Consider the following 26,986-nt stretch of genomic DNA (forward strand, 5'->3'; position numbering starts at 1 on the left):
CCAGTTCTCGGTGATTACAGCCTGTCCAAATGTGACAGGTTTCGAATGAACGGGAAGGACTTGAGACTAAAGTTGAATTAATCATAACTGCTTTACGATTCTGGGAATCTACTTTGGAAACTCATTGGTTGGGGGGGGGGGTCCTTTTACAAAACTGGGAAAGGACACACTAAAGAGAGGAGGAAAGCTGCCTACGAAAGACATTGGTGACAGATTTAGTCTTCAAAAATAACCCCCTTCCAAGATGATAAAGGAATAAATTCCCCCACATGGTGATCTAGCACCTTTATGGTTGTTTTTTTTTTACATTCAAATTTTTGATCCACCAAGATAAACCAAATGGATCAAAAATTTGAATGTAAAAAAAAAAAATTCCTAGATGTATTTGGGTCTATTTCTGTGCTTGCAATTCTTTTCGATCGCTCTCTTCATGGCCCAGTGCCACAGCTAGAATTATGGGGGTTATATAAATGTTTTAATTTCTGGTGGAATTTCTCCCATTAATCTTCTTTCAGAAGTTTTCCTAGCTGTGCCTACTTCTCCATATGAATCTAGAATCAACTTGTCTGGGTAAAAAAGAGATACCAAAACCTCTTGGTATTCTTATTGGAACCATGTTAAATTTATGTAACTTACAAACAAGGGAAATTTTCATGTCAACACTGTATGTCCAAGAACAAAAAGATGTCTTTCTACTTGTTCTAGTTTTGGTTTTACCAGGAGTGTCTTTTAGTTTGCCTTAGAAAAGATTATGGACTTTGGGTTTTTAAAGTTTTTTTGTTACTCTAAATGGATTATTCTCATTAGATCTTCAAACTGGTGTTTGTGTGTGTATCCATGATTTGGCACTTTGGAATGGTCCGGGGTTTTCTACAATTCAAAATCCAGAAGCCATAAGAGATTCATAAATTCAACTACCCTAGGATAAGGTTTACGTGGTAAAAATACCGTAAGTGAATTATGCTGTAAGCCACACAAGAAATGTATTTGGATAAAGAAACGGTGGAAGCATATTTAAACAACAGTGGTCACTTGAAAGGAGCTGAGGGGACAAGGAATGGGATGGACAGGGAGGGCGACTAGTGATTTTTTACTGTACACCTTTGAGTAATCTCTATACTCAAGGCGGGGCTTGAACTCCCAACCCCCAGATCAAGAGTCACATGCCCCACTGAACCAGCCAGACGCCCCTGTATACCTTTTTATAGTTGATTTTTGAAGCATGTGACTCTTACCTATTAAAAAAATCTAAACAAATTAATTCCCTTGGCAAATTAAGAAACAATACATTTTAGCTCACATATCTCACTCCTTCTTTTTCCTATTTAACTCACGGGAATAGGAGACAGCTTTAGGAAACAGGAGACTAAAACTGAGTTCCTCAGAGGTAACTCAAATAAAATGTGGAAGTCAATGTGAAACTCAGGAGGTCTCCATTTTCTTTTATTTTTTAAAAGTAATTTTTGTCCTTTACAACGGGTTATCTCACACACACGTGTGCGCTTGCACACAGACGCACGCATGCGCGGATGCACACACGTGCACACACACACATACACACAGAGGACTTGAAAGGGACAGAGAAACAAGGATAGCCTCCAAACATAATTTTTTGTACAAAGTTCAAAATAGATTACATTTATGTGCTTTTCAGTCATTACACAATGTCCAGACATGATCCATTTAATGATTTATCTTCCCCAAATGGTTAAACAGTGAAGACTTTCTCTGAAAGAGTATACGTAGCTTTTACTTTAGAAGCAAAGTACTATTTCCTGCAAAAACCAACCTCAGGCATACATTTTGTGTTTATGTACATTCCTTGAGAATACTACAGTAGCAGGTGCAGAAGTTTGTTCTGTAAAAAGATCTGAAAGATGATTTTCAAGAGACTCAAGGCATTGTGCTCTCAGATAAAAATCCTAAGTCAAGGGGCGCCTGGGTGGCTCAGCTGGTTAAGTGTCCGACTCTTGATTTCGGCTCAGGTCATGATCTCACAGTTCGTGGGTTCGAGCCCCGCGTTGGGCTCTGCGCTGACAGCACGGAGCCTGCTCCGGATTCTCTTTCTCCCTCTCTGCCCCTCCCCTGCTCGCGTGCATACTCTCTCTCGCAATAAATAAATAAACTTAAAAAAAAAAAAAACCCTAAGTCAAAAGATCAGTTATTATGATAAGAACAGTTCAAACTGCATATATATGGTTAAAGATCAGAGACGCTACAAAGAAATGTAAATAGTTGTGCTTTAGGGGCTTTTTTTTTTTTTTTGGTAAAGTTGTTTTAATAAATACAAACTTAAAAAATATCTCCGTGACTGTTATAAAATAGACACGTATCAAGGATTTTGTATACTTGGCTTGGAGTTTAAAGGTGAAAAACATCTCCATATAAACCACCCGGCATCTGGTAACCCCAGACTGGGCTAGTTGCTTACAGTCAGGCAAAGGGCTAGGAAGAAATGATAAAGTGATTTTTTTCCTCCCGTTAACAGAAAGCATTATCCAGAGGTAAAGGCAGGGTGAACCAATTAACTAAACAAATGCCTACCTTCCTTTAGAATTCGTAGGCCAAATAGAGAAGTCACCCTAACTCTGAGGGTTGCAAAAACCCCCACATGCTTTGTGTCTGGACCACAACCTGTGCTGTAGTTCACCAGATGAATGAAATATGTCTGGTCTCCTGTGAGATCCTAGGATAGGATAAGCATGATCCCTCAGCACTTTATGCTTTTTCTCTTGGTGCCCTCCACACATTAACCGTGAAACTTATTTTAGAAACACCATGGCAACTGTTTATAATGAGAGGACAAGGTATCATTTACATAGGAACATTGATGTTTGTAGTTAGGAAGTGTCATTTTACATTTAAGCTGGTCAGTTTGCTCTTTCAGGCCTTTAACTGTGAAGGACATACGACCTTAATCAAAGTAAATTAGAAAAAAAGATGAGAAAATATCAGATGGTTAAAGTCTTTTGCATAATCGGTTTAGATATAAAAAGAATTTTTTCAAATAATTTCCTAGGCGTAATTCAGAGGCTTCCTTGCTGTCTGTATCATAATGTGCTAGAGTCCTTCAAATAAAATTATAGAGTAATTTAAAATATATATTATACGTTTGCAATTATACATTCGCAATTATTGTAAATCACTCAATAGTTTATAGCATGTTAATGGAGTGAAAGAGATAAAAGGCAGTCCACATTCATATTTGCAAGATAAATTTACTTCAGAAGTCAACTGAATTCCTTGCTCATGTTCTAAGTATGGCCATTGTGATAAGACCTGAAAGAAAAAAAATTGAAGAAAAGTTAAAGCCGTGCATTTTACATAATCTTCCATTCAATAAGTAATTGTTTAGGCCCCAATGAGCAAATAAAACACAGCACATGGACAGGCACTCTACCAAGAATTCAAAGTCAGTGTGAACAGTTGATATTATACAGAAGAAATCCAATTTATAGCAATGGGCAGTCACTGGACAGATTTAATTAAATCACTAATGTCTGGCCATAGCTAATTTTTTAACCATCAAAAATACCTCCCGCTTTATCCAGTCACATCAGCCACAATAGCAGACACGGCATTTTCCAGTATCAGTAAAGCCCGCCAACTTCATCGACAAACACATTCCGAGCCCATCCCGGGGCTCTAGGACCACAAAGAGACAGAAGCATAGTATTCCTGTTTGGCCTGTCTCTTTTGAAGAGACTCCATACGTAAAACCATAAAAATGCAATAACGGAAGAATATGCTCAGTCCTAAATAAGTGGCATAAGGAAAAAAAGTGAGTGATAAAGTACAGAGAAGGAGAAGAATTGCGTAGGACCAGGGCAGTCAGAAAAGGTGCCCCAAAAGGTAAAGCTGAAATAAGCCCGAAAGACTGACAGGAATGATAAAGGAGAATGCGACCGGCGGGCATTTCAGGTGAGGGAAGATGGCAAGAGCGAGCCCAGGGAGGTTGAGCGGACTCTCAGAATGAGCTTTTCGGGGAATCAATAAATAGTCCAACAGGCTCCGATCCAGGATTTATCCAGGGAATCAGCTAGACAAGATTAGCTCAGAGAAGTCACAGAGTGTGGAGAGCCTTAGATGCCAAACTGTGGACTCCTACTTCTTCCTATGGACTTGGGGAACCACTGAAGGCTCCTCAGTAGGGAGTGGTGGCCGTAAAACCAGACCAGAAGGGAAATCGGTCTAACAGCAATGTGATGGAGCATTTGGGAGAAAATAAAGGGCAAGGGTGTGTGTGTGGGGGGGGGGGAGGAATAGGAAGAGAAGGGACACAGACAGAAGGTAGGGTGTCATATTTAGAAGATAATTTTTCAATTAAAAAAAAAGAGACAAGGGGGCGTCTGGGTGACTCAGTCGGCTGAGCGTCCATCCGACTCTTGATTTCATCTCAGGTCACGATCCCAGGGCTGTAGGATCGAGCCCCGCACCGGGTTCCATGCTGAGCATGGAGTCTGCTTGGGATTCTCTCTCTCTCCCCCTGCCCTACCCGCTGCTCACCTGTGCTCTCTAAAAAAAATTTTTTTTAATTAAAAAAAAAAAAAGAAGAGCATTCCAAGGAATACTGAAAGAATACTGAAGACTTGGCGTCTCAGAAGAGGTGCCAGGAGACTACGAAGACAGGGTCTGTCATCACCAGAACCCTGATCCCCGACACATGGCAGGTACCGAGTAACTGTTCGGTTAAGGTAATTGTAAGATTTCAAGCTAGGATGGCTGAAAGAATAATTTAACAGGAAATATGGGAACGGGCTTAAAGAGAAAGGCTCACGAGGTTCGACAAGGCTGCAGTGTTCACCTAGGTCACCGTATGCACTACGTCGAGGTGATTCCCTACAATCAATTCCTAGAAGTAGAAATGCTGGATCGTGGAATACATGCATTTTACATCTTTTACGTGTCTTATACCATTGAAAGTCAGCAAAATGAAGATAACTGAATACAGTATTAGGTGCTAGATCAATAGGTTACAAAGAACTAATTGTAGGGGCACCTGGCTGGCTCAGTCACAAGAGCGGGCGACTCCTGATCTTGGGGTCATGAGTTCGAGCCCCACGTTGGGTGTAGAGATTACTTAAATAAATGACCTTCAAAAAAAAAAGAACTCAGCAAAAGCCAAAAATTAAATCCTAAAGTGCACGTTACCTCAACACCTCAACACATGCTTTTGAAGCAATCTTACCTGTTTTTCTAAAAAAAAAAAAAAAAAAAAAAATTAAACAGGTGTCAGCACCACCACCACCTCTGAGCCCACACATAGGACCCAAATGCATCCTCCAAACACTTACCTAAGATATAAGCAGCCACTAATTTTTGATTCACACTTAAGTGGAGGTAGAGAGGCACCAGCGATTCCACATCCCCCAGCGTAGGAAGCATCAAAGCCGCAATGCACACCACTCCCAGGAAGACAGTCAGTAAACTAGGTCCTGAAGAGACCGTTCTGTTTTCTGTAAAAAGACAAAAATCCCCGAGCCTGCTTGTTTGAAAAGGACTTAAGACCAAAGTTGGTTCACATAAACGGCCCACCACTCACCAGGATTCTGGTTCTGTCTGACTTCTCTCTTTCCCCAACATTTCCATTCCATGGGGACCTATCTGCTGGACTTATCTGGAAGCCCATAACTGCTGGGCCATTACAGAATAGAGTGGTGAAGTGGCTATTATGAGGTAGCGAGCTCCTGCCGAAAGGTCACCATTCTTACCCCGCCCCCAACCTCACCCTCATCAGTTTCACCCCAATGTATTTCTTGTGTCTACTCCATTTTGGAGCGCACTGCCTTCTGAGAGCATCTTAGGTAGGTCTCCAGACAAGTGTGGTCCTAATAACTGTAGCATCCTGCTACCGTTTTTGAAAATGTTTAAAGCAGCAGAAAGGCACTACTTGAGTGTTTTAAAGCTACCCGTGAAGATTCTTGTCCTCTGCTCTACCCCATTTACAGCCAAGAAGAAAGCAAAAGCAGTATCTGGCAAGTATCCCGCTAAATGAAATAAACCAGTCACAGACAGAAGGACAAATACTGCATGATTCCACTCACGTGAAGTGTCTAAAAGAGCCGAACTCAGAATCGGAGAGTAGGACGGTGGTTGCCAGGGACTGGGGGGGGGGTGTGTTTAAAATGGGAGATGCTAATCATGGGCATAAAGTAAAATGAGTAAGTTCTAGAGATCTGCCGTACAACATTGTGCCTATAGTTAACGCTACTGTATCGTGCACTTAAAAACGTGTGAGTAGGGCAGATCCTGTGTTAAGTGTTCTTACCACGATCAAATAAAATTAAAAAAAAAAAAAAACAAACAAACACGATCAGGCCTGCTATTCGACAGTTCTGGCTGTATGTGTACAATATTCATGGCCATATTTTTAAGAAACCCAGTAACAGTACATTCTGTCATCTAGCTTTTCGCACCCCCCTTCTTTCATTAAAAGGAATAGCCAACAGCAACACAATCTGGTGTTTTATTAATGAAATAACGCTGCTCATTTTATTATTAAATGCAGCTTTTCTAAATTATTAACACCTTAGCTGTTGCATGAAGTTTAATGGAGCCTTGCCAAAGCCACACAGGTGAAAACAAATTCAGATTTTGTAGTGATTACTGCTTGAGATGAAACCATAGCATAAATACCGAAAAACAAGTCTTATGTTAGTTAATAAATGAAATATCTTTATATCTGCTGCAGAGATAGGCTTTCAAGGAAAACATTTGTTTGTGAAAACTACACTGCTGGCTACAAACCCACAATAAAGATCATCTCAAGGAACTTTTAGTATTTAGAAAAATTCCAAAGACATTTGCATAGATGCTTGAAATCTTTCAAAAGGGAAATTGCTTTTTTGCTGAAACTACAAGGTTGTTGGCAAAGGTTTTACAGAGATGGAGAAAACAGTTTCCTGACCGGTCCCATCCCCCCAGAGGGAACACGGTTAAGGTTTGATATAGATCCTTTTGGATTTTATAAATACCCACATAAACATGTAAAAACTTTTTTTTAACATAAATGAGACCATAATATACACAGTGTTCTATAACTGCTTTTTCCTCTCAGAAATATATTTGAGCCTCTTAGTAGGTCAATGTATAACCATCTATCATTCTATCAGATCCTTGTAAATAAATGCCTGCCTGGCATCCCATCTCATGGACGCTCATAATTTAATCAATCCCCAATCGATGGACTTTTAGGTCATTTTCAGTCTTTCACTGTTACAAACAGTAATGACGACTGTAATTTTCTTAAGCCAGAGGGCACGGACTCAAACACTGCATAGACAGGGCAGTTCATTAGTAATATCATTAAGACAGACTCACTAAGGTTCAGCTGCATCTTTTCAAAACATCTTCCTAATAAACCTGGGCTGTGGTCGTTTGTAAAAGTATGCTTTGTGGGTTTCTCTTAAATTTCTGTTAAATGAAAAAAACGTACGTATGAGTGTATTCACGCACATAGACGAGGTCTGGAAAGTAACACGGAACACTTGCATAAGCAGATCTGTGAAGTGTGTGGGACTGTAGGTGCTGTCTTCCTTTTTGAATTTGTTACTGCTATGTCTTTTCTAGTACAATCAACTCGAGAAGACATTTCTCATTTTTACTGCCTTTCAATACATTTATAAAACCCAAATCGCTCATGATCTAGCCTTTGACCATTTTCTGGCTGGTTCGCGGAGGCTCACAACGTTGTTGCCCTTGTAATATGTCTAATAAACATCTTTCTGAGCCAAGGATGTGCAAAATAAGGACAGTTCAAAACCTCCCCCCAAACAACCTCGATTCGTTTCAACATTTCGGCTTAGAGAAACTCAATGAAAAAGTGTAGAAGTCTACATACTGGAAACCAGACATAATTTACTATGAATTTAATAAACAGGAGAAGCGACAAATACTACTTTGTCAACACAGACTCCATCAGTCACCCTTACACTCTACTAGAGAAGAAAACTTTACTTGGTTTCCTGCCACATTAGGAGCATTGGGGTAACTACTCGCTAACTGGACAGCTCGGTCAGGACTTCATGTGGGGCTCTACTGCGGTATCCCCTTTGCTCTGAAGACTGGCGAGAGCCATGGAAACCTTGTAAGACAAAGAAAACCAAGCCAGCAGGCCCTGCCAGATGAGAAGTCCAGGCCTCCTAGCGAAGGCCACGTACGCACTTCCTGTGTAACTACCCTGTGCCGGGCACTGTGCTAGGTGCCGAGGACATGACGGTCAATGAGACAAGTAAGGTGCTTGCCTTCCTTCAGCTTCCCGACATGGCTGGCTTAGAGAGGTTTTTTTGTTTTGTTTTCAAAACAGAAATCACCTCATTCATTTACCTATTTTGATTTCACAATTAGAAGAATTTCCTAATACACTTCAGATACCAAAGGATCATTATCAAAGTAAAATAAGAATAAAATGCTCAATTAGTACACGCTGTAATTACTTAACCTTTTAGGATGATTTTCACCAGAACTGTAATAAATTTTAAACTAAAGGAAATATCTATCTATCGATAGACAGACAGATAGATAGATAGATAGATAGATAAAACTGAACTTTTAACCCTTATGTTTTTTGGCTATCAAACTGGTCTGTTGGGGACCTGGGTGGCTCAGTCGGTTGAGCATCTGACTTCGGCTCAGGTCATGATCTCACGGTTTGTGAGTTCAAGCCTCGTGTCGGGCTCTGTGTTGACAGCTCAGAGCCTGGAGCCTGCTTTGCATTCCGTGCCTCCCTCTCTCTCTGCCCCTCCTCTGCTTGCGCTCTGGTCTTTCTCTCTCCCCAAAAAATAAATAAACACCAAAAAAAAAAAGTTTTTTAATAAAATAAACTGGTCTGTTAAAAACAGAAATGAGCCAATTATGCATTTATGAATGTAACATCAAAAACCAAATACCCATTATATGACTCTTCTTATTCTACAGAAGGCATTTTACAGGGGGAATCTTGCATTTCATAAATATTTATAAGTCAACTTCGCAATACTGATCGGAGATCAAAGCGACATTTACCAGAGGTTCTCTTTCAGCTTCAAAAGCTGAAAATCTGGTCCTGTCCGTCCATGACAGTTGCTGAGAAGAAAGCAATCTACTGGCTGCTACCTAGTCCCTGGTCTTGGTACAGCAGAAAATCTGGGCACTGCCTGCATGGACAGAGAAGACTCTTGCCTACAGTAAATCAAAGAGGCATTACTCCCTGTGGTATCCAAATAAACACTCTAGGATGAACAAACTGATAGGGATCTGTGAATTAATGTAATGACAAGCAGATTTGTTTTTAATTCCTCATAGATAATGTTGCAATTTCAAGGACAGCTGCTATCACATTCATCTATCACTATCAAAAAGTTCCCATGTTTTTCTATGGAAAATTTTATCTTCCTCCTCTTATAATAGGGTTGGAAGAAGATAATGAGAAGTTAAGAGGGAGGAGGACTGATGTCCAAAGAGTTGAATATGAGGATAGTGTCAATGTTGAAAGAATATATCGTAACGCTTCTGAATATCTAAGCTGGAAGGAAATGAGGAATGGAGAGGGATTCAATTAATAGCCCACAGGGGATATTATAATCTACTTAGTTTAATTAACTTCAACTTTAATGAGATTTTTTTTTTCAAAATAATATGAACGGTGCACCAAGCTTGGCCTATTGCCAAACACAATCTCTCTCCTTCTTCGAACTAATTAAATGAGAAAGGATACGGGAAAGTCACAGAAACAAAAGTATATAACTGCCAAATTGCGCTAGCCCCATCGAGCGCGGTAGCTGCATTCTCAGGCCACACACATGTAAAAGGCCATGGCAACCCTGTCCTGACGGCCTCGGCTGCTGCCGAGACGCTTTCTCCCTGTTTCAAGGCTAGCTCGAGGCCTCTTGCTTGACGTTAGGGTACCAGATCTCTAAGTTCGGTTTGGAAGTAGTTCATTAGGTTTAAGGGGGCAGATCATTTTTCTAGTAATGATTCTTAGCTCCCTGTTTTCAAGTTAGACATGCATAAGACCTCCAAAGGGCTTTCAAAGCAAACCAAGACTACCTGGTTGAAAGGACTGCTCAAAAAATAAACTTTCAGTTAAATGTTCCTTTATCCTTTTTTCCTCTTCTTCCTTTTGTTGTTCTTTTGCGGACGGGAGAAGAGTAGCCACAACCTCTTTCCTTCCTAAAGCCTTCCTCTGGCTTTGCTCGGAAACTTGGAGACGGAATTTGTCCGTTACACCATAGTGACAGGATCGAACGTCTCTATGACGAATCACACTGAAAACATTAAAAAATAAATGCTGTTTAGGTTTCTGGGGGCCTGTCAAATGGAATTCAGCCAGAGATTGCATACAAGAGAACATTAACTCACTTATACCCAAATACTCAAATACAGAAATTGGCTAATGATGTTAAAACAAAATCACAGCATAGACCAAAAGGAAATGGGTGGTTCTAAAATACTCGATGAAAACACAGGGCGCCTGGGTGGCTCAGTCGGTTAAGGGTCCAACTCTGGATTTTGGCTCAGGTCATGATCTCACAGTTCATGAGACTGAGCCCTGTGTCGGGCTCTGTGCGCTGACTGCGCAGAGCCTGCTTGGGATTCTCTCTCTCCCTCTCTCTCTGCCCCTCCCCCGCTCATGCTGTGCAATCTCTCACTCTCTCAAAATGAATAAACTTAAAAAAAATGTTTTAATAAAATCTCTGATGAGAACACATACTCTGCAACATAGAATAAAACTCTTAAGTGGGGTGCCTGGGTGGCTCAGTTGGTTAAGCATCGGTCTCTTGATTTTGGCTCAGGTCGTGACCTCACAGTTTGTGAGTTCGAGCCCCGTATCCGGCTCTGCGCGGAAAAGGCTGCTTGAGATTAGCTCTCTCCCTTCTCTCTGCCCCCACCCCACTTGCTCGCTCTCTCTCTCAAAATAAATAAGTAAATGTAAAAAATGTTTTTCAAGTCTGAAGTAAAAGAAAACATAGGTAAAGAAAATTCCTTTTAGCAATGGCATTTTTTCCCCCTTGATATCTGTGGGCAGCAAAAGTTACTAAATAGGACATATGTAAGATGGTTTCTTCCTCACAAAAGTCTCATCGACTTCTACTGACACTTATCATTTACGTAACAAGCCTCACCTAGACTCAGAATTGCAAGTCTATGCACACAGGTAAAAACAAGCAATTGAATAAGTAAATAACCCAGTCTGACCACTGTCAACCAGAAGGCTGACAACGCACTTCTGTGTTCCTCTGAAAAGAGTCTAAAGCACTTCAATTTTTATGAGAGTTATCTGCAATTCCATTTATTTTGCTTCGTTGTTAATAGAGAACACAAACCGATTAGGTCAAAGATAACACATTTATTTGGCAAGAGACCACATTTCTTTGGAGTAGTCCTTTGCTTATTGTGTACTGAATGAAAATCAAAAGAAACCTGTGAAAACACGTCCTCTAAAGATATATCATCTTACGGACAGGAGAGGATGAAAATGTGTTCGGACAAAAAACACGTGTGCTTCTCATTCTCATGGAAGATTTAAACAAATATGGTTTACTCGGTAGCTTAAATTAAGAGCTGGTCAATGGCGGGGCGCCTGGGTGGCTCAGTCGGTTGAGCGTCCGACTTCGGCTCAGGTCACCATCTCGTGGTTCACGAGTTCGAGCCCCGCGTCGGGCTCTGGGCCGACAGCTCAGAGCCTGGAGCCTGCTTCGGATTCTGTGTCTCCCCCTCTCTCTGCCCCTCCCCCGCTCATGCTCTGTCTCTCTCTCCCTCTCTGTCAAAAATAAATAAAACATTAAAAAAATTTTTTTTAAAAAGAGCTGGTCAATGGATCCATCTGGTCACCACTGGCTCCGAAGTGAAAATTAAATATGAACAGCTTGAACAAATAATCATTTATCTGACACCCTAAGACGAAATTATCTGGAAGAGCTCAGATAACCTTTTACAGATGAGCAGTCACACACTTCCTTCCTGTGTGTATAGATTAACTTCCAGGCTTATTAGCTGAATCATTTCAGATGAACTCACATTACCATCGTTCTGTGAACGTAGTGTTATTCGTTTCCCAAATGCCGCTATATTAGGATGTTCCGAAGAAAGCTAAATTCCCTATCACAGCTAGAGAAATTTAAAAGAATACGTCAGAAGTTTACCTTCATAAATGACCCTGCTCTGACTAAAAGCACAACGATGAGGAAATGTTCGTGGAAGTATTAACACACATATCAGCTCCAACACCATGAAATACTATTAAGTATTTGGTCAACCCGTTTGGAATCTTAGGGACTTCTTAAGAATTTTGAGACTAAAACTTCCAGCAGAAATTCAAAATATATCAAATGCCTATGCGGGAACGGCTTCAGGACGAGAGCCTTTTCAAGTTAAACACATAAATATGAACACACTTAAAACATGTTACCAGGAAGTGATTTCGACTTACATATCCACACAACACTGAGGCTTTACTGCACCTGCAGCATCGACGACAACATACTTATTTGGAGTAGTACACAAAACTGAAAGAAAAAGTCACAATGGCCATTAGTGTTTTTTAAAAATTAGTTTCTACAAGTAAAAAATTAGTAGGGACTAGTTAAAACTCCATGAAATAGACCTGGGAGACTCACCTTTGAACTTTAAGGCAAACTCATAGGGATTATACAGAGTCAACACTTGCTTATGTGTTGACTGGTCATCTGCATAAAATATTAGCTCCGTGGGAAACACAAAAACAGGAAGATTTCCTTCCACTAACTCTGGCTGTCTTTTTTGTTGATGCATTGGCACTGAATCCCCCTTGCTGCAGCTTCTGTTTTTACAGTCTCAAATCTATTTTGGACTTTTCTTAAGTCAGTTAGTTAAAAACTCCAAAGCATTTTGGCAATCTAGAAAGAGAAGAAGAGAGAAGGAAATCGAATGATGCCTGTTTTCATTTGTTGTCCCTCCACAAAAAAGCATGTTCAGCTTGCATTAAAATAGGTCCCCAAATCATTTTAAAGACACCGTTTGACTTTTCCTCTTGGCCTACTTATACGGTCAGTACCAAACTATGCAAAGAAATTTACACACCCTCCTTCACATTCAAGATTTCAACCTATGATAAATTACATAAATGCTAGGATAAAGAAGTGTTTCTACCTCAGATTAATCACCCTCTTTCAAAGAGGTGCGATCACGGACAGCACTCTTTTAAAACCTCGGATTTCTTAAGAAGTGGAATAAATCGGGGGCGCCTGAGTGGCTCGGTCGGTTGAGCATCCGACCCTGGATTTTGGCTCAGGTCACGATCCCAGGGTTGTGGGACTGAACCCCCGTGTCAGGCTCCACGCTCGGCATGGAGCCTGTCTGAAATTCTCCCTCCCTCTCTCTCTCTCTCTCTCTCTCTCTTTTTCTCCCTCTGTCTGCCCCTCCCCCGCTCGCACTCCCTCTTAAATAAACAAACTTCTCTAAAAAAGAATAAATCAAGTATTGTCACACCTGACTTTATGTGAGCTAACCAGACTTCTTAAAGACTAAAAAGTATAAAACAAAGGAAGTTTCCGTGATTTGTGGGAGAAAAACATGAGACTTACTTTCACACTCATTTCAACCATGCTTTAGTTAGTGCTTTCTGGCCGCATGGGTGGAAGAGTTCTTTTCATCTTTTTTCTACCGAAAACCCAAGACAAGCAAAAATGTCTTGAAAGGAAGCCGAATATCCAGACTTGTTAAGGAGTCCTTGGGAGTCTTCTATGAAAATTCAAAGTCAGTAAATAGGCTGTGGCATGCAAGTGGCACTGTGCCTCCCCTCCTACGTCAAGTACACAGGCTTCGTGAGAACTATTTGCTTCCAACCTAGAGACCTTTTGGATTCCTTCTGGGGTTCTCGAGTATGTTCTGAATAGTTGTGGCTGGCAGAAGTCTGACGGTCTGGTGTGTGTGATGTTTCTGTGTTTGTTTCTCGGGCTAATTTTAATCAACAGCGTTCCGATTTAGCTACCATCCTAAGAATGTGGCTTTTGAAAATGCAGAAGCTGGAACGACGCGATCACAGGAAATGTCTGATTTTTCACTCGGTAGAGCATACCTTTAAAATAGGCCATACACCACTTAATACTTTGCGTTCAGGTTCCCACGCAGTCAAAGAGAAATAGAACAGAAGATTAAGCTGTTTGGTTTTACCAGCTATCAGGGGCCTGTGTGCTGATTCTGCCTGAGGCCTTTCTAACTTTCATCAAGGAAGATACTGTGTAATCACGGATACACGTTTTTATTCTTTCCTTTCAGTTGAACACCTGTTATAAGCCAGCAACTATGTCAGGGGCTGTGCAGAGATACACAGGCGGCCCTGACCTCAAAAGACTCGAGTCTAACTGATGGAACAATATTTAATCTACCCCTGTCATGAGGCATACCACTCTATATAAAAGTGCTAGGCATTTACAAGACTACCTGAGTTAGTCTTCCTGGAAGAGGGGCCAAGGGACGACATTTGAGGTAGTTCCTAAAGAAAAAAAAGACATATACTTCTGTGTCTGGGGGGAGGGTGGGGGCCACAGGTAGGAAAGGCTCTCTGACCGAGGGAACGGCCTATGCCAAGTCGCAGAAATGCGGAGGTGAGGGACAACATTGGGAAGGTCATAATCTCCAAGCTTTCCCGGATCATCATTTGACTTATCCTTATCCTTTGTGGCACACATGTAGCTCATGACAGCTGTGGGGTGGTTTGGGGTTTGGGGTTTTTTTGACCAAGCTGAAAGGGCCTATTGACATTTCTATTAGTAATAACATTTAATATGTGTATAATTCATCACAGATTACAAACTTGTTATTAATTACACATACTGAATTAATTAAGACATGCAACGCTTTTAGCACTTACTGTAGGCCAGGCAATGTTCTAAGTGTTTGCTGGGGTTATTAAATGAGGAAGAGACTAGACAGAGACAATAAAGTCAGCAGGCCTCCTGCCCTCAGCCCGGCGTCTCCACGCTACCAAACTGTCCGTTGTCATACAATAAAAGTAAGATCATTCTGAGGAACATCTGGTGAAATCATTCTAATTTTGAGTTTTTATTTGCCACGACTTTCCGTCTTTTCTTTCACGACTTTTCTGTCTGCTAAGAGCCATACACATTTCTATTTGGACAATGTGCTCTCAGAAGTCTGGCATATTGTTTTTGACAGAAAATAATTAGCTCTATTACTTGCTTCGTAAGCTTGGCTATTAGAAACAGAACAAACAAGTTTGCCCTCACTAAATGGTATTCAACATCTCATTCTGAAACTATGTTAGGATGAGAATTTCGCTGAGGGTAAAAGGTGGGATGGCCTCTGATTTATGGAAAATAGGTTAGTCGATAAATGTTGGTAAAACCAGGAATCCAACTAGGGGGAGGAAAATAGTCGAATTTCTTCCTAACACCTTGGAAAATTCTAAAATTTTATTAGGGTAAATTCCAAATGGATCCAAGTTTGAAATGTAGAGAAATAAAACCATAAAACACCAGAAACCATGGGTCATTTTTTTTATATAATCTGAGGCTTTCTAACAACCAGAAACCAAAATATATTGATAAATTCAACTATATAAAAACTCTTAAAACACTGCAAGACAAGAAAACTTTTAAGCAAAGCCAAAAGAACATTTTCAATCACAGGCCATGTCTAACTCCCCTACTGTATGTAGAGGAAATATAAAGCACTATGAAAAAGCACTCTATGAAAATGAGCAAATGCTACAATATTTTATAGAAACTGACATACTGGGTGCTGGGTGGCTCAGTCAGTTAAGCATCTGACTCTTGATTTCGGCTCAGGTCCCGATCTCACGATCCCCGATGCGGGGCTCGATCCCACGCTGCTGGCAGCGCAGAGCCTGCTTGGGATCCTCTCTCCCTCTCTCTGCCCCTCCCCTGCTCGTGCGTACATGCTCTCTCGCTCTTTCTTTCAAAATAAATAAATAAACATTTAAAAAATATTTTTTAAAAAGTTTGATAGCACATGGTGGAAGCAACCAGGCACGCTCTTAACCTTGCTGACAGGGCTATAAACTGGCTCACTGACTATAGCTGGTAAGAAATGAACGCACATGTCCTTGGTGCTAGAGACTCTGCTTCTAGGAATTTATCCACCATCAATATTCCTCTTGTGTGAAATTATGCATGTGGAGGTTTTTTAATCCTCAGTACTGAGGATTAAATAATTTATGTGAAGCACACAGAACAAAGCCCAACACTCAATAAGGGCTAGCTGTCGTCAATAGTAAAAGACTGGAAACAGCCCAACTGTCCCTTAATAGGGGAGTCATAACATAAAGTATGATACAGCCAATCATTGGGATACGAGGCGCCTGTCAAGAAGAGGCAGCTCTTGGGGCGCCTGGGTGGCTCAGTCGGTTAAGTGTCCAACGTCGGCTCAGGTCGTGATCTCACGGTCCCTGAGTTCGATCGAGCCCCACGTCAGGTTCTGTGCTGACAGCCCGGAGCCCGCTTCGGATTCTGCGTCTCCCTCTCTCTCTGCCCCTCCCCTGCTCGCGCTCTGTCTCTCAAAAATATATAAACGTGAAAAAAACTTTTTAAAAAAAGAGGAGAAAGCTCTTTGTGTAGTGTGGATATGGACTGATCTTCAAGGGTAGCGTTAGGTGGGGAAAGCAAGGCACGATGCGGAGTATAGAGTATGCTGCCGCTTGTGCGGTAGAGGGACATTTCCTGGCCGTGGGTCAAGTATCTGTGGAAGGATAGCCAGGGCGGCCCCTGGAGAGACAAACTGAGTGGCTGGGGATAGGGTTGGAGGGGAGGTTTCTCTGGATCACTTTTTGTACCTTTTGAATTCTGAACCCTTGAATACCTATTCAAAAGTTTACAACAAAAATTTGAGGGGGCGCCTGGGTGGCTCAGTCGGTTAAGCATCCGACTCTTGATTTCAGCTCAGGTCATGATCCCAGGGTTGTGGGGCTGAGCCCCACATCAGGCTGTGCACTGAGCATGGAACCTGCCTGAGAGTCATTCATTCTCATTCTCCTTCTCTCTGTCTGTCTCTCTCTCTCTCTCTGTCTGTCTGTCTGTCTCTCTCTCTCTCTCTCTCGCGCGGTCCCTTCCTCCCTCCGCCCTGAGTGTGCTCACTCTCTCCCTAAAATAAAAAATAAAGAAAAGAAAATTAGATTAAGTTATATTAAATTAAATGAAAACTCGCATTAAACAACCACTCTACCAGGGCCTAATTCGGAAAAGGTGCCAGTGTTGAAACTCAAGAAGGAATTTAGAAACAATGTGTGACAAATCTCCATTAATTGCATTTTCCAATTCATGATCCTTTAATAACACTGAAAGCCCTCAACTGTTAAATACAACGACTGCAATTCTTTAAAATAATTTTGTTTTATTTTTTTTAATGTTTATTTTTTGACAGAGACAGAGCATGAGCGGGGGAGGGGCAGAGAGAGAGGGAGACACAGAATCTGAAACAGGCTCCAGGCGCCGAGCTGTCAGCACAGAGCCCGACGCGGGGCTCGAACTCACAGACGGCGAGATCATGACCTGAGCCGAAGTCGGACGCTCAACCGACTGAGCCATCCAGGCGCCCCTAAAATGATTGTATATGCAACAGAAACACATCACAGTGAGAAAAACAAAGGTCTAAGATGGGTGGCAACCTGAGGAAAACGTGCAACGTTCTGTTACACAGGAGTAGGACACGCTTTATAAATCTGACTGGGAAGTCAGAGTTAACCACACAGAACAAGCACTAAACTCTTGCTTCTAACCCTAGGGGGAGGTTCACTGGCATACGTCGGAGTGCAAGTTTTGCTAGCTCTCCATAATGGCTCAGAATTCTTATCCTTCTCATTTCGAAGCTTTCTCTCTACGAGTTGGATACGTACACCTTTTCCCATGAATTATGAATAGGCTGTCCATCCCCCAGTCACCATTAAAGAAAGAAGTGTTTCGTCGGCTTTAGCACTTTATTATTTCTTTTTTGTAGCCCCGTTCCCATTTCGCACGTACCTTGGCTGAGATGTAAATTGCCTCTCGAACTCCAACCAATGGAAACCGGAGAGGAATTAGCACCAGGTCACCAAGGGCAACGTTAGAGCCTTTGCCAACAAACATAATGAAGCCTAACACCTGCCTCTAACTGATGGTTTTCCAGAGACTAACGCTTTCTCTTTGCTTCTGTCCATATCGCAAAATGATAAAGTGCAAAAATTCTGGGGGAGAGATGATATACTAAAGCCGGTAAAGCCTCACTACAGATCGGTTGAGGAGGTCGCTTTCCCCAAATCAAAGACACACCAAGTCAAAGAATGTTAGCTCTCAGCCCTTCTCATTTGACCCAAGAGGAGAGCACGCCCAGGAGAGTTAAGGGACTTACCCGAGGTTGCACAGGGTACTGGTGGCGAATCTCTGGTCTCCAGACCCACACTTCCCTGTACAGTAACCATCTCCTCTGGGTCTCATTCCCAAAGTCCTGCCTCCGGTGCGCTCCCTGTCACATGTGCCCTCATCTCTACAAAATCTCCCTGCTTTTCCAGGAGAGAAGAGCTCTCAAAAGGAGGATCCCAAATTCAAGTCCTGATGTGTGTGTGTTTCCTTTTCAGTTTTACAAAGAAACCGAGAGCCGATTTCACTTACTAAGTTGAGCACGCTTTCTGTTCCGGGTTATGAAAGAATAGTTACGGCTGTCAGTAGCTATTCACTAGGGCATGGGTACCCAAGGTTTATTTTATTCTTCCTCTCTGGACACCAGAAACGTTCTGCATTCTTCAAAGCCTACTTCAGATTTCCCCTTTGTGGTCTCCCCTCTACGTCCCTGATCTATACAGATCTCACTGATTTTGTCACGTGATCTTTTACTGTACTTACTGTATTCGTGGCATATCCTGACATTGGCTTTGTGTGGATTACTTCTGACGGCCCAGGCTTGAAGCATAATGCCATATTGTGTTTCTGTGGGGTTTTTGTCGGCTTGGGTTTGGGGGCATCCTACACGGACCCAACCTCGGGCACTTAGCAGCTTTGCCTACGGGCGTCTACTGATAACAGTCTCTCCCATCAAGGAACATTCCTGTACCTCACAGCTGAGCGCACTTTGTCCATAAAAGACAGGGAAAGGATCCCAGTTAAGGGAGCAGTAAATCTATGGTGGCTGCTTGCCAGGGGTTCAGGTGAGAGAACAGAGAACACGCGCTCCCAGCTGTCTCTCCCCACACCTCCCGCCCGCTCTCCTGCCCCTCTCCCTTGTCATCAGCCCTGGCTCCTCAGTGGCCGCCTAGGTTCCCGAAGAGCCCCAGCCTTACGGGGAGACAGTGCAGCTGGCAGCTGGCGATGCAGGAACAGCCTTGTCCTTTTCCTCTGTACAAAGGCACAGGGATACAACCATGAATGAAAATCTGAAAGAAAATCCGATGCCTGTACACCACCTTGTGACCAGTTTGTAAACTACTCTCTCTCTCCCTCCCTCTCTGTCTCTGTCTCTGTCTCTCTCTCTCTCTCTCTCACACACACACACACACACACACACACACTCACACAAAAGTCTAAACACATAAAGTCCTCACACACTCTCCACTATCAGTCCAGGGAGACCGGCACCCCCCACAGTGTGATTTTTTTTTTTTTCTGTTTTCCTCCCTTTCGATTGACCAGAAGGAAAAGAGAAGACTCGGAGAGAAGTGGGAATTTCCAAACCTTTGCCCACTACAGGCTCAAAATGGAGATTGCAAACAGAAACCACTTTAAAGGCATAGTGTCATTTGCACCCGCCCTTTCTGGGGGGACACGGGAGGCTGTGAGAAAATCAAATGGAGTAAGTGGCCCTTGGGGATTCTTGTACAGAAAGTGGGTTGAGGTTTGAAACGGTTGAGGATAACCTGAAGCAGACTTCCCCAGAAACAAGTGAAGTGACCCGTCTGCTTGGCTCCAGTGTACCGGCTACGGACCCCCTCTCTCCGGCTCTCGTGTTTACTCTGATCAGGGTTCGGGCTCCACCCCTGGGCCCGCTCCCTTTTATCTGGGCACAGGAACTATCTCCTTCTGCCATATTTGGTGCAGGCCTGCCAGTGGCCAGCTAAATACTAAACAGTTAAGAGCGGTGAGTTCTTTTGCTCTAGTCTCGCCAGTGTTAAAACCGCTTCTTCCTTCCCATTTCATCGACTCGGCTCTCTTCCTCTTTAAATTTCCAGTACTGTCTGTTAGGACTTTTAAGGGCTGGGACATTCCTGAAGTCAGGTGTTTCACAGGCACTGTTCTGCTGTTCACTATAGGTTAAACGGTTCATTGTACAAGTATTAGGCTATTTGGTTTTTACACATTTTCTAGGTTTTCCACGTACTTTGAGGTCTTACCGAAGTAAAAGACTTCACAGCAGTCTATACACTGTAAAAGCTGAGTAGTGTATGTTTTAAGATTAAAAAAAAATAATAAAGATGCCCTCCAGTAGCATCTTTTTAAAAATATTTTTCTTGGGGCGCCTGAGTGGCGCAGTCGGTTGAGCGTCCGACTTCAGCCGGGTCACGATCTCGCGGTCCGTGAGTTCGAGCCCCGCGTCAGGCTCTGGGCTGATGGCTCGGAGCCTGGAGCCTGTTTCCGATTCTGTGTCTCCCTCTCTCTCTGCCCCTCCCCCGTTCATGCTCTGTCTCTCTCTGTCCCCAAAATAAATAAAAAACGTTGGAAAAAAAAATTAAAAAAAAAAATATTTTTCTTAGGGGCGCCTGGGTGGCTCAGTCAGTTGAGCGTCCAACTTCAGCTCAGGTCATGGTCTCGTGGTTCGCGAGTTCAAGCCCCGCATGGGGCTCGCTGCTGTCGGCCAAGACCCCACTTCAGATCCCCTGTCCCCCCACCCCTGCCCCTCCCCTGCTCACGCTCTCTCGAAAATGAATACACATTTTTTTAAAGAAACACATTTTTCTTAAACTAGTTATTTCCAACCTTTGTTTTACAAGATCTCAAGATCTTCCGTTATTTCGAGATGTATGTGCAATTCTCCAAGCGAAATCCCTATGAATCCACATTAATTACTTCGTTATATGAAATACCTATGTTGCTACCTACGGCACTCTCCAACGTTTTAGAGTCACAAAGTCATTCGGGGACCATTAACTGAGCACTTATTACACGCTAGGCACCGTGCTAGGGAAGGTGGAGCAAGGATGGAAACATGGTCTCCGCCCTCGAAAAACTCCGTCTAGCACAAAACCCAGATATACATAGTAATTAGGGTATCATGTGACCGCGTTAAAATGCCGGTGGATTAAAAAGCTCTAGGGGCCCAAAGAAAGTGACGGTGTGCCTTAAATAGGAGTTTGCAGTGGGAGTGGAGAGGGGGGTGAGTTCCCGGAAGAACATGTGTCGAAGCCCGAAAGGGACTCTTAAGATGAAGCTCTGGCACTGCGTGTGGTTAAAAAATAGCATGTATGGGGGAGTGGCAAGGGATGGTGAAAAATCCTGTAAGCCACGTTCGGGGGTGTAGACTTGATCCTGGATGCCCGTGGTTGTCAACATGTGGTACTGGACCGGCAGCAGCTTCACCCGGGATCTCGTTAACAAGGCCAATTCTTGGGTCCCAAGCTAGACCTACTGACCCAGAAGCTCTGGAGGTGGGGCCCGGTCACCTGCGCTTTCACAGGCCCTCCGGATGAGGCTGACGCAGGCTGCGCTTGGAGAACCACGCTGCAGGCGATGAGAAGATGCTCTGACGGGTTTGGAGCGGATAACTGCCTGGATAAGATCTCAAGCAGGAGCACCGGTTGCCGCCGCCGGGGCAAGCCCGGCTCCCAACTCCGGGGTAGTTACAGGAAAATACAAACAACGCTTGAAAATACAAACAACGCTTGAATGTGACGTGAAGAGACGAGGGCCCAGATGAAGGCAGTAGGAATGGAGAGGAAACAGAGTTTAGAGATCTTTTACGGGTGGCCCAGATTCAATCAGGTGCCGAGGCTATATGCATACAAAGGTGTGACTGCAACGGTTTTTAGATAAAAGCTGCAGCCTTGCCGGAGGTATCAACCACTCGCTAGGCGTTTCCTGAAAGAAGTGTTCCACGGGGTCCCTAGCCAAAGGGGAGGTGGAGCGCAATGTCTGTGTTTCCAGTGGCAAGAACAAACGGTGCCCTGGCTTCCACACGAGTCTTCCGGTCAGCTGGGCAGTTTGACTTCTCACTGGAAGTCGGTAAACTGGCATTCAGAGTAACATAAAAATCTTTTGTGAGTTTGGTTAGTGTGAATCCAATCCTTGAGACTGACTGACAATTTCTGGATGTGCTGGCAAAATTAAATTTCAAGCGCTGAAAAGCTGAAAGGAGGCATCGGTTCCGGTGATCGAACCAACCAAGGCACGGACGAGGTGAGACCCTGCCAGAGCCTTCTTTTCATCCTAACTTCATCACTGATCACACAGTCCACTTAATTCAGGAAGAAGCTGGAGTGAATGAAACAATCACTTTGTACTATGCCCGGAAGGTCAAGAAAGTCGGGTGTACCTGTTATTTCTAACTTTGGAGGCAGGATTTAGCTGAGGCTAAATCTTCCATTTCCTGATCCAGAGGTGACAGGGACAACCCACATGGCTAAGTTACCTAATGAGAGTTTGAGCACACTTCCTATTTCTACTAGGACTCTGGATACCTCTCATTATGTACCGTATGTTTTCCAGCTGATATCAATATCTTGGCTTATTTGACCAACTTATTTTGTCCAAGAATAGTTCCCGATCAAAAACTGCACTGTTTTATGGAAGTTGAGAGCAATCAGGCACCCTGGAGATTAAAACAAAACTTTCAGGGGCGCCTGGGTGGCGCAGTCGGTGAAGCGTCCGACTTCAGCCAGGTCACGATCTCGCGGTCCGTGAGCGCGAGCCCCGCGTCGGGCTCTGGGCTGATGGCTCGGAGCCTGGAGCCTGTTTCCGATTCTGTGTCTCCCTCTCTCTCTGCCCCTCCCCCGTTCATGCTCTGTCTCTCTCTGTCCCAAAAATAAATAAAAGTTGAAAAAAAAATTAAAAAAAAAAAAAACTTTCATACTATAGATGAGGAAACAGAGGGCCTCAAAGAGCAAATCACTTCATCTATTTATTGTAGGGCAAGCTTTTCCAGAACACTACAAGGTGTCAAAACAAGATTCAGAGCAACACGGATGGATAATCGGTTCGTGTAAATTTTAGACAACATTTAAAATTCCTCTATTTTCCATCTTAAACGTTTTAAAAACAGAAAACGAAGAGTAGCAAATTACTTACTTTATTGGGCTATTAGAGGATGGGGAAGCTTTTCTTGTAGTTTCTCGTTTTCAGAAACTAGAGTTAAATGTCAAAACTTCAGGAGAAAAAAATTAAAAATTGGGGAAGAAAATGTGCATGAACAATTCAAGGAGAGAAACATGCATTCTTTTATAAGCTACCTGTTCTGTTTTCTGTCTTTGCCTACCAAGGGGTAACTTTGCACTGAATGTTGTGCATTACATCCAATCACATATTACATGTAAAGGGAATCTATCACCACTACCCCTTACAGACTTGAGAAACTCCAGATTTTCCAACATCCTGGTATTTGAGTAAACCTCGTATTTTTGGGAGCTCTAGAAATGCTTCAGAAACTAGTTTGATCTTGTATGCCGTTTGGGTATGTAGACGTGAACAACTTGAAAGGCACATTTTGGCCCCGTTTCCTGTTTTCCAAACTTCCCACTGCTTTCTATCAAATATGTATGTAATCTAAAAGTTGGTGTTCACTCCCTGGTCAGTATCCTGTATATAGCATTTTACAGGCACATTTCCAAGCACTTAAAGGAAATGTGGACACGGTTTTCATCATCAAGAATGCATTAAATTCCAGGTGTGCCCTGGCTGAAAAAGTAGACTTTTCCCCTTCTGTCTGGAATTCACATTAAGAACGCAATGCATTCCGATAGAACAGGGCTGCTTTTCGGGCAAGATCCAAAGGATCCCATTTTCCAGGTCTGCGTCCATCTCTGATTCCCCTCAGAGGTCAACAATCGGGACCGTTTTTCTTATTTGCCCTCTCGCTCCCCGCTGTGAGGTCTCTTAGACTCTACTGGGGCAGAAATGCAACTTCAGTCCGGAGAGGGCAGATGTCAGTTACTTCGAAACCGCAGAACATTGATTAAGGGCTGGAGGGCAGGAGAGGGAGTATCAAACGGTCCGTTCTAGGACTTCAGCTCCACCTGACTGGGGCCCAGCCTTTCCAGCCTTCGTCCCCACACCGGCCGGCTCCATGTGAAACCGGTCATGTGAGCCTGTTTACAGCCGAGCAGCTGGTGCAACCATCAGGATCCGTGCGGAGGTCCAGGAAAGGGGACGGATGCAGGCCACGTACCCCTTCCACTACCGCCCCCTGTCACTATTCCACGAAGGCGTTCGCTCTCCCTCCCTGCCTCGCCACCCCAGTTTCACCTCCCTCCGGCCATCCCGGGACGCCTCGCTCCGGCCCCATCGATTTCCTTCCAGTTGCTCGCCGGGGGGGACCGACTGGGGGGGGGGGGGGGAAGGAGGAGTTAGGGCGAGGTCGGTGTCACCCCGAATGGGGAGTCAACCTCCCTCCCGCAGTCCTCCTCGAAACATCCGCCAAAGAGTTGTCCCTGGAGTCGCATCCCCGGGGCAACCGAACTCTGCCGGGCAGGCACCGGGAGGATCCCGAGCCTGCTGCCTCCGCCCGGGCACGAAAAAGGCACACACGGGCCGGCCCGACCCCGGAGCCGGGATCCGCGGGCGGCCGGGCAGCTGACAGTCAGAGAAGGGGCAGAAAGGACCCCATCTGCCCGCTCCCACCTCCCACCCGCATCCCGGCGCCGCGGAGCCCCGCCGTCAGTCGCAGAGCCAAGCCCGGGGGTTGGGTACGGCTCATTCTTTGCGCGGGGTCTCGCGCCAACGTAACTTCCACGTCTTCCCGAAGTCGGAGGAAGTGGGTGACGGGACGGGAGGGGGGGGGGGACTCACCTCGGCAACACCGGCTCCTCGGAAAGCAGCTGCGACTGCTCCTCCGGTCCTTTGTCAGCGTCTCTAAGCTGCACTGCCTGCTGGGATACCGGAGGACTCAAATGCCACCTCTCTCCGCCCTCGAGGATGAGCTGCGGTTGGGGGTGGGTGGGAAGAGGGAGAAGAGGTGGAGCCGGGGGCGGGACCGGAGCCGGGGGCGGAGCCTCCTTACTGCCACCTGGCCTGCGGAGTTTCTGAGTTTCTTCCTAATCCGCGCTCCAGATTTCTTCCTGCTGCCTAGGACCTGTCCTTCCTCTTCCCTCCCCTCCCCTCCTGCCGCCCCTTGAGGAGACCGGAGACTCTTACAGAGGGTCAGCTCATCTCTCTTTGCACTTGTCGGGCAGTCACGCTTGATTCCCCCCCCTTCTTCCTTAAACACACACACACACACACACACACACACACACACACATCCATCCATCCCGTGAGTACCCAAGGCTAATTGATTCTACCTCTGAGACACGTCTTATTGACCGCCTTTCTGCACTTTGTCCTCAGTGCTATGGGCTCCGTGCAGCCCCCATGACTTTTTGCTTTGGAGCTCTACAGTAGCCTCCGGGCTGGGCTCTCTCCTTCCACTCTTGCCTTGGCTCACGCCATCTCCCAGACTGCAACCAAAGGGATTTATCTTACCTAAGATGTATAGGTGACCTGTTACTTATCCGCTTAAAACCTTTCAATGTTAAAAAAAAAAAAAAAATCTTTCAATGTGTCGCAAGTCCCTACAATCCTTCAGCGTGGTATAGAAGGACTTCTGTAATCCTTTTCTGATGCACACAATGCTCTAACCCAATAAACTAGGCATCCCTGGAAGACAGCGGGTCCTGGGACAGCACTGCCTGCCCAAAACACTCCCCCTTGAAAGGAAGCCACGCTGTATTGTCCATAGGCCCCTTGAAATATCGTTAAAGATGGAACGCTCGGAATTAAATGTTAATGATGTTCAGAAAGGATAAGTAAGGTACAGCTGCCACAAGTTCCCTACCCACAAGTATAAGGCCCAAAGAATTCCCCCCACTTGCCCCACACGTGCAACAGGCTGCCAGTAGATCTCCTTTGGGCTCAGGTTTCTGATGCCTTTGCTTCTGGATTCCCTTCTCTCTCTTTGGAATGCCTACCTCTCTTTCAAGGCCCGGCAGAAATGCCACTTCCTCCAATAAGCCTTCCAGGATCTTCCATGAGAACTATTGATTCCTGCTCCATCACCGTAGAACGTTGCTTATTCTGCTTTGCAATTCTTCCTGACTTAGGCAATCACTGGTTGTGTATTATGTCTTCCTTTCTCTCCTACCTAGACTATGAATTCCTCAGAGTGACCCACAGCTGCCGGCACAATGCCTAATCCAGAAAAGACATCAGTACAATTGGATGAAATGATATCCTTCGACTCCACTGTATCTGAAGCCCAAAGTAGGCCCGGAAGGGAGCCTAGGCAAGGCTTCACTAGGACGTCTTCATCTTGACCCAGCCACATGTCATTCTGCAAAAACAAACTGGTTAGACAGCAGAGCATTGCAATTGCAAAAGGCCCAAAGCTTGTACTTCCCTTGCAGGTCAGACTGGTTTGTGGTATAATATGTGGTTGTGGAAAATGTAACTGGTACAGTTCACATGAGAATTCAGTGTAGACAAATTTCATGGTGACATAGAAAATAACAGTTTCCAGATGTAGAACTCTCTCCCCCTTTGGGAGGCTTTGGATTCCTATTTGCTTCAGGCTACCCTTGGGCTCTATATCCCTTCGGACTTTGAATACCGTGTTATAAAATATGCTGTTGCAAAGTTAGGCATCTGGCTTTGTGTTGTTCTTGCATCACTTAATGCGTATTTGTTTTTGCTCTAATTATATTACAAGCTACACTTTGGCGGGTTTCCTCATCCCTAAAATGGGGACAAGAATCCCTGGCCTACCCAGTTTACTAGGCTCTCAGGAGGTTCTAATGTGGTAACATTTATAGCAGGTGTGATAATGTAACTATAGGATGCTCTTCAAATGTAAGTTCTGTTTTATTATTAAAAACCTTTACACTCTACTACTTAGGTAGGTGTGT

The 26,986-nt window shown here is 44.1% G+C and overlaps 2 protein-coding genes across 3 annotated transcripts in view; one reads left to right on the plus strand and one right to left on the minus strand.

Moving 5' to 3' along the window:
- Positions 1-26,721, plus strand: part of LOC122477833 (P2R1A-PPP2R2A-interacting phosphatase regulator 1-like) — a 102,400-nt gene extending 75,679 nt beyond the window's left edge. The window contains exon 12 of the mRNA XM_043571251.1: positions 26,231-26,721. Within this exon, the coding sequence (XP_043427186.1) occupies position 26,231 (1 nt within the window). The 3' untranslated portion in view covers positions 26,232-26,721. The remainder of the gene's footprint in view (positions 1-26,230) is intronic.
- MOSPD1 (motile sperm domain containing 1) lies at positions 1,417-25,033 on the minus strand. 2 transcript variants are annotated; one of them, XM_043571256.1, is made up of 7 exons: positions 24,897-25,033; positions 13,542-14,035; positions 12,597-12,854; positions 12,410-12,485; positions 10,027-10,244; positions 5,295-5,456; positions 1,417-3,279 (listed from the first exon to the last, which is right to left on the minus strand). In XM_043571256.1, the coding sequence occupies exons 3-7, from the start codon at positions 12,748-12,750 to the stop codon at positions 3,248-3,250; spliced, it is 642 nt and encodes a 213-aa protein (XP_043427191.1). In that variant the 5' UTR covers positions 12,751-12,854; positions 13,542-14,035; positions 24,897-25,033; the 3' UTR covers positions 1,417-3,247. The 2 variants fall into 2 exon arrangements, with proteins under 2 accessions (XP_043427191.1, XP_043427190.1); XM_043571255.1 differs by lacking the exon at positions 13,542-14,035.
- Positions 26,722-26,986: the final 265 nt, after the last annotated feature.

Source organism: Prionailurus bengalensis, chromosome X (assembly GCF_016509475.1).
Source record: "Prionailurus bengalensis isolate Pbe53 chromosome X, Fcat_Pben_1.1_paternal_pri, whole genome shotgun sequence".
NCBI classification, from domain to species: Eukaryota; Metazoa; Chordata; class Mammalia; order Carnivora; family Felidae; genus Prionailurus; species Prionailurus bengalensis.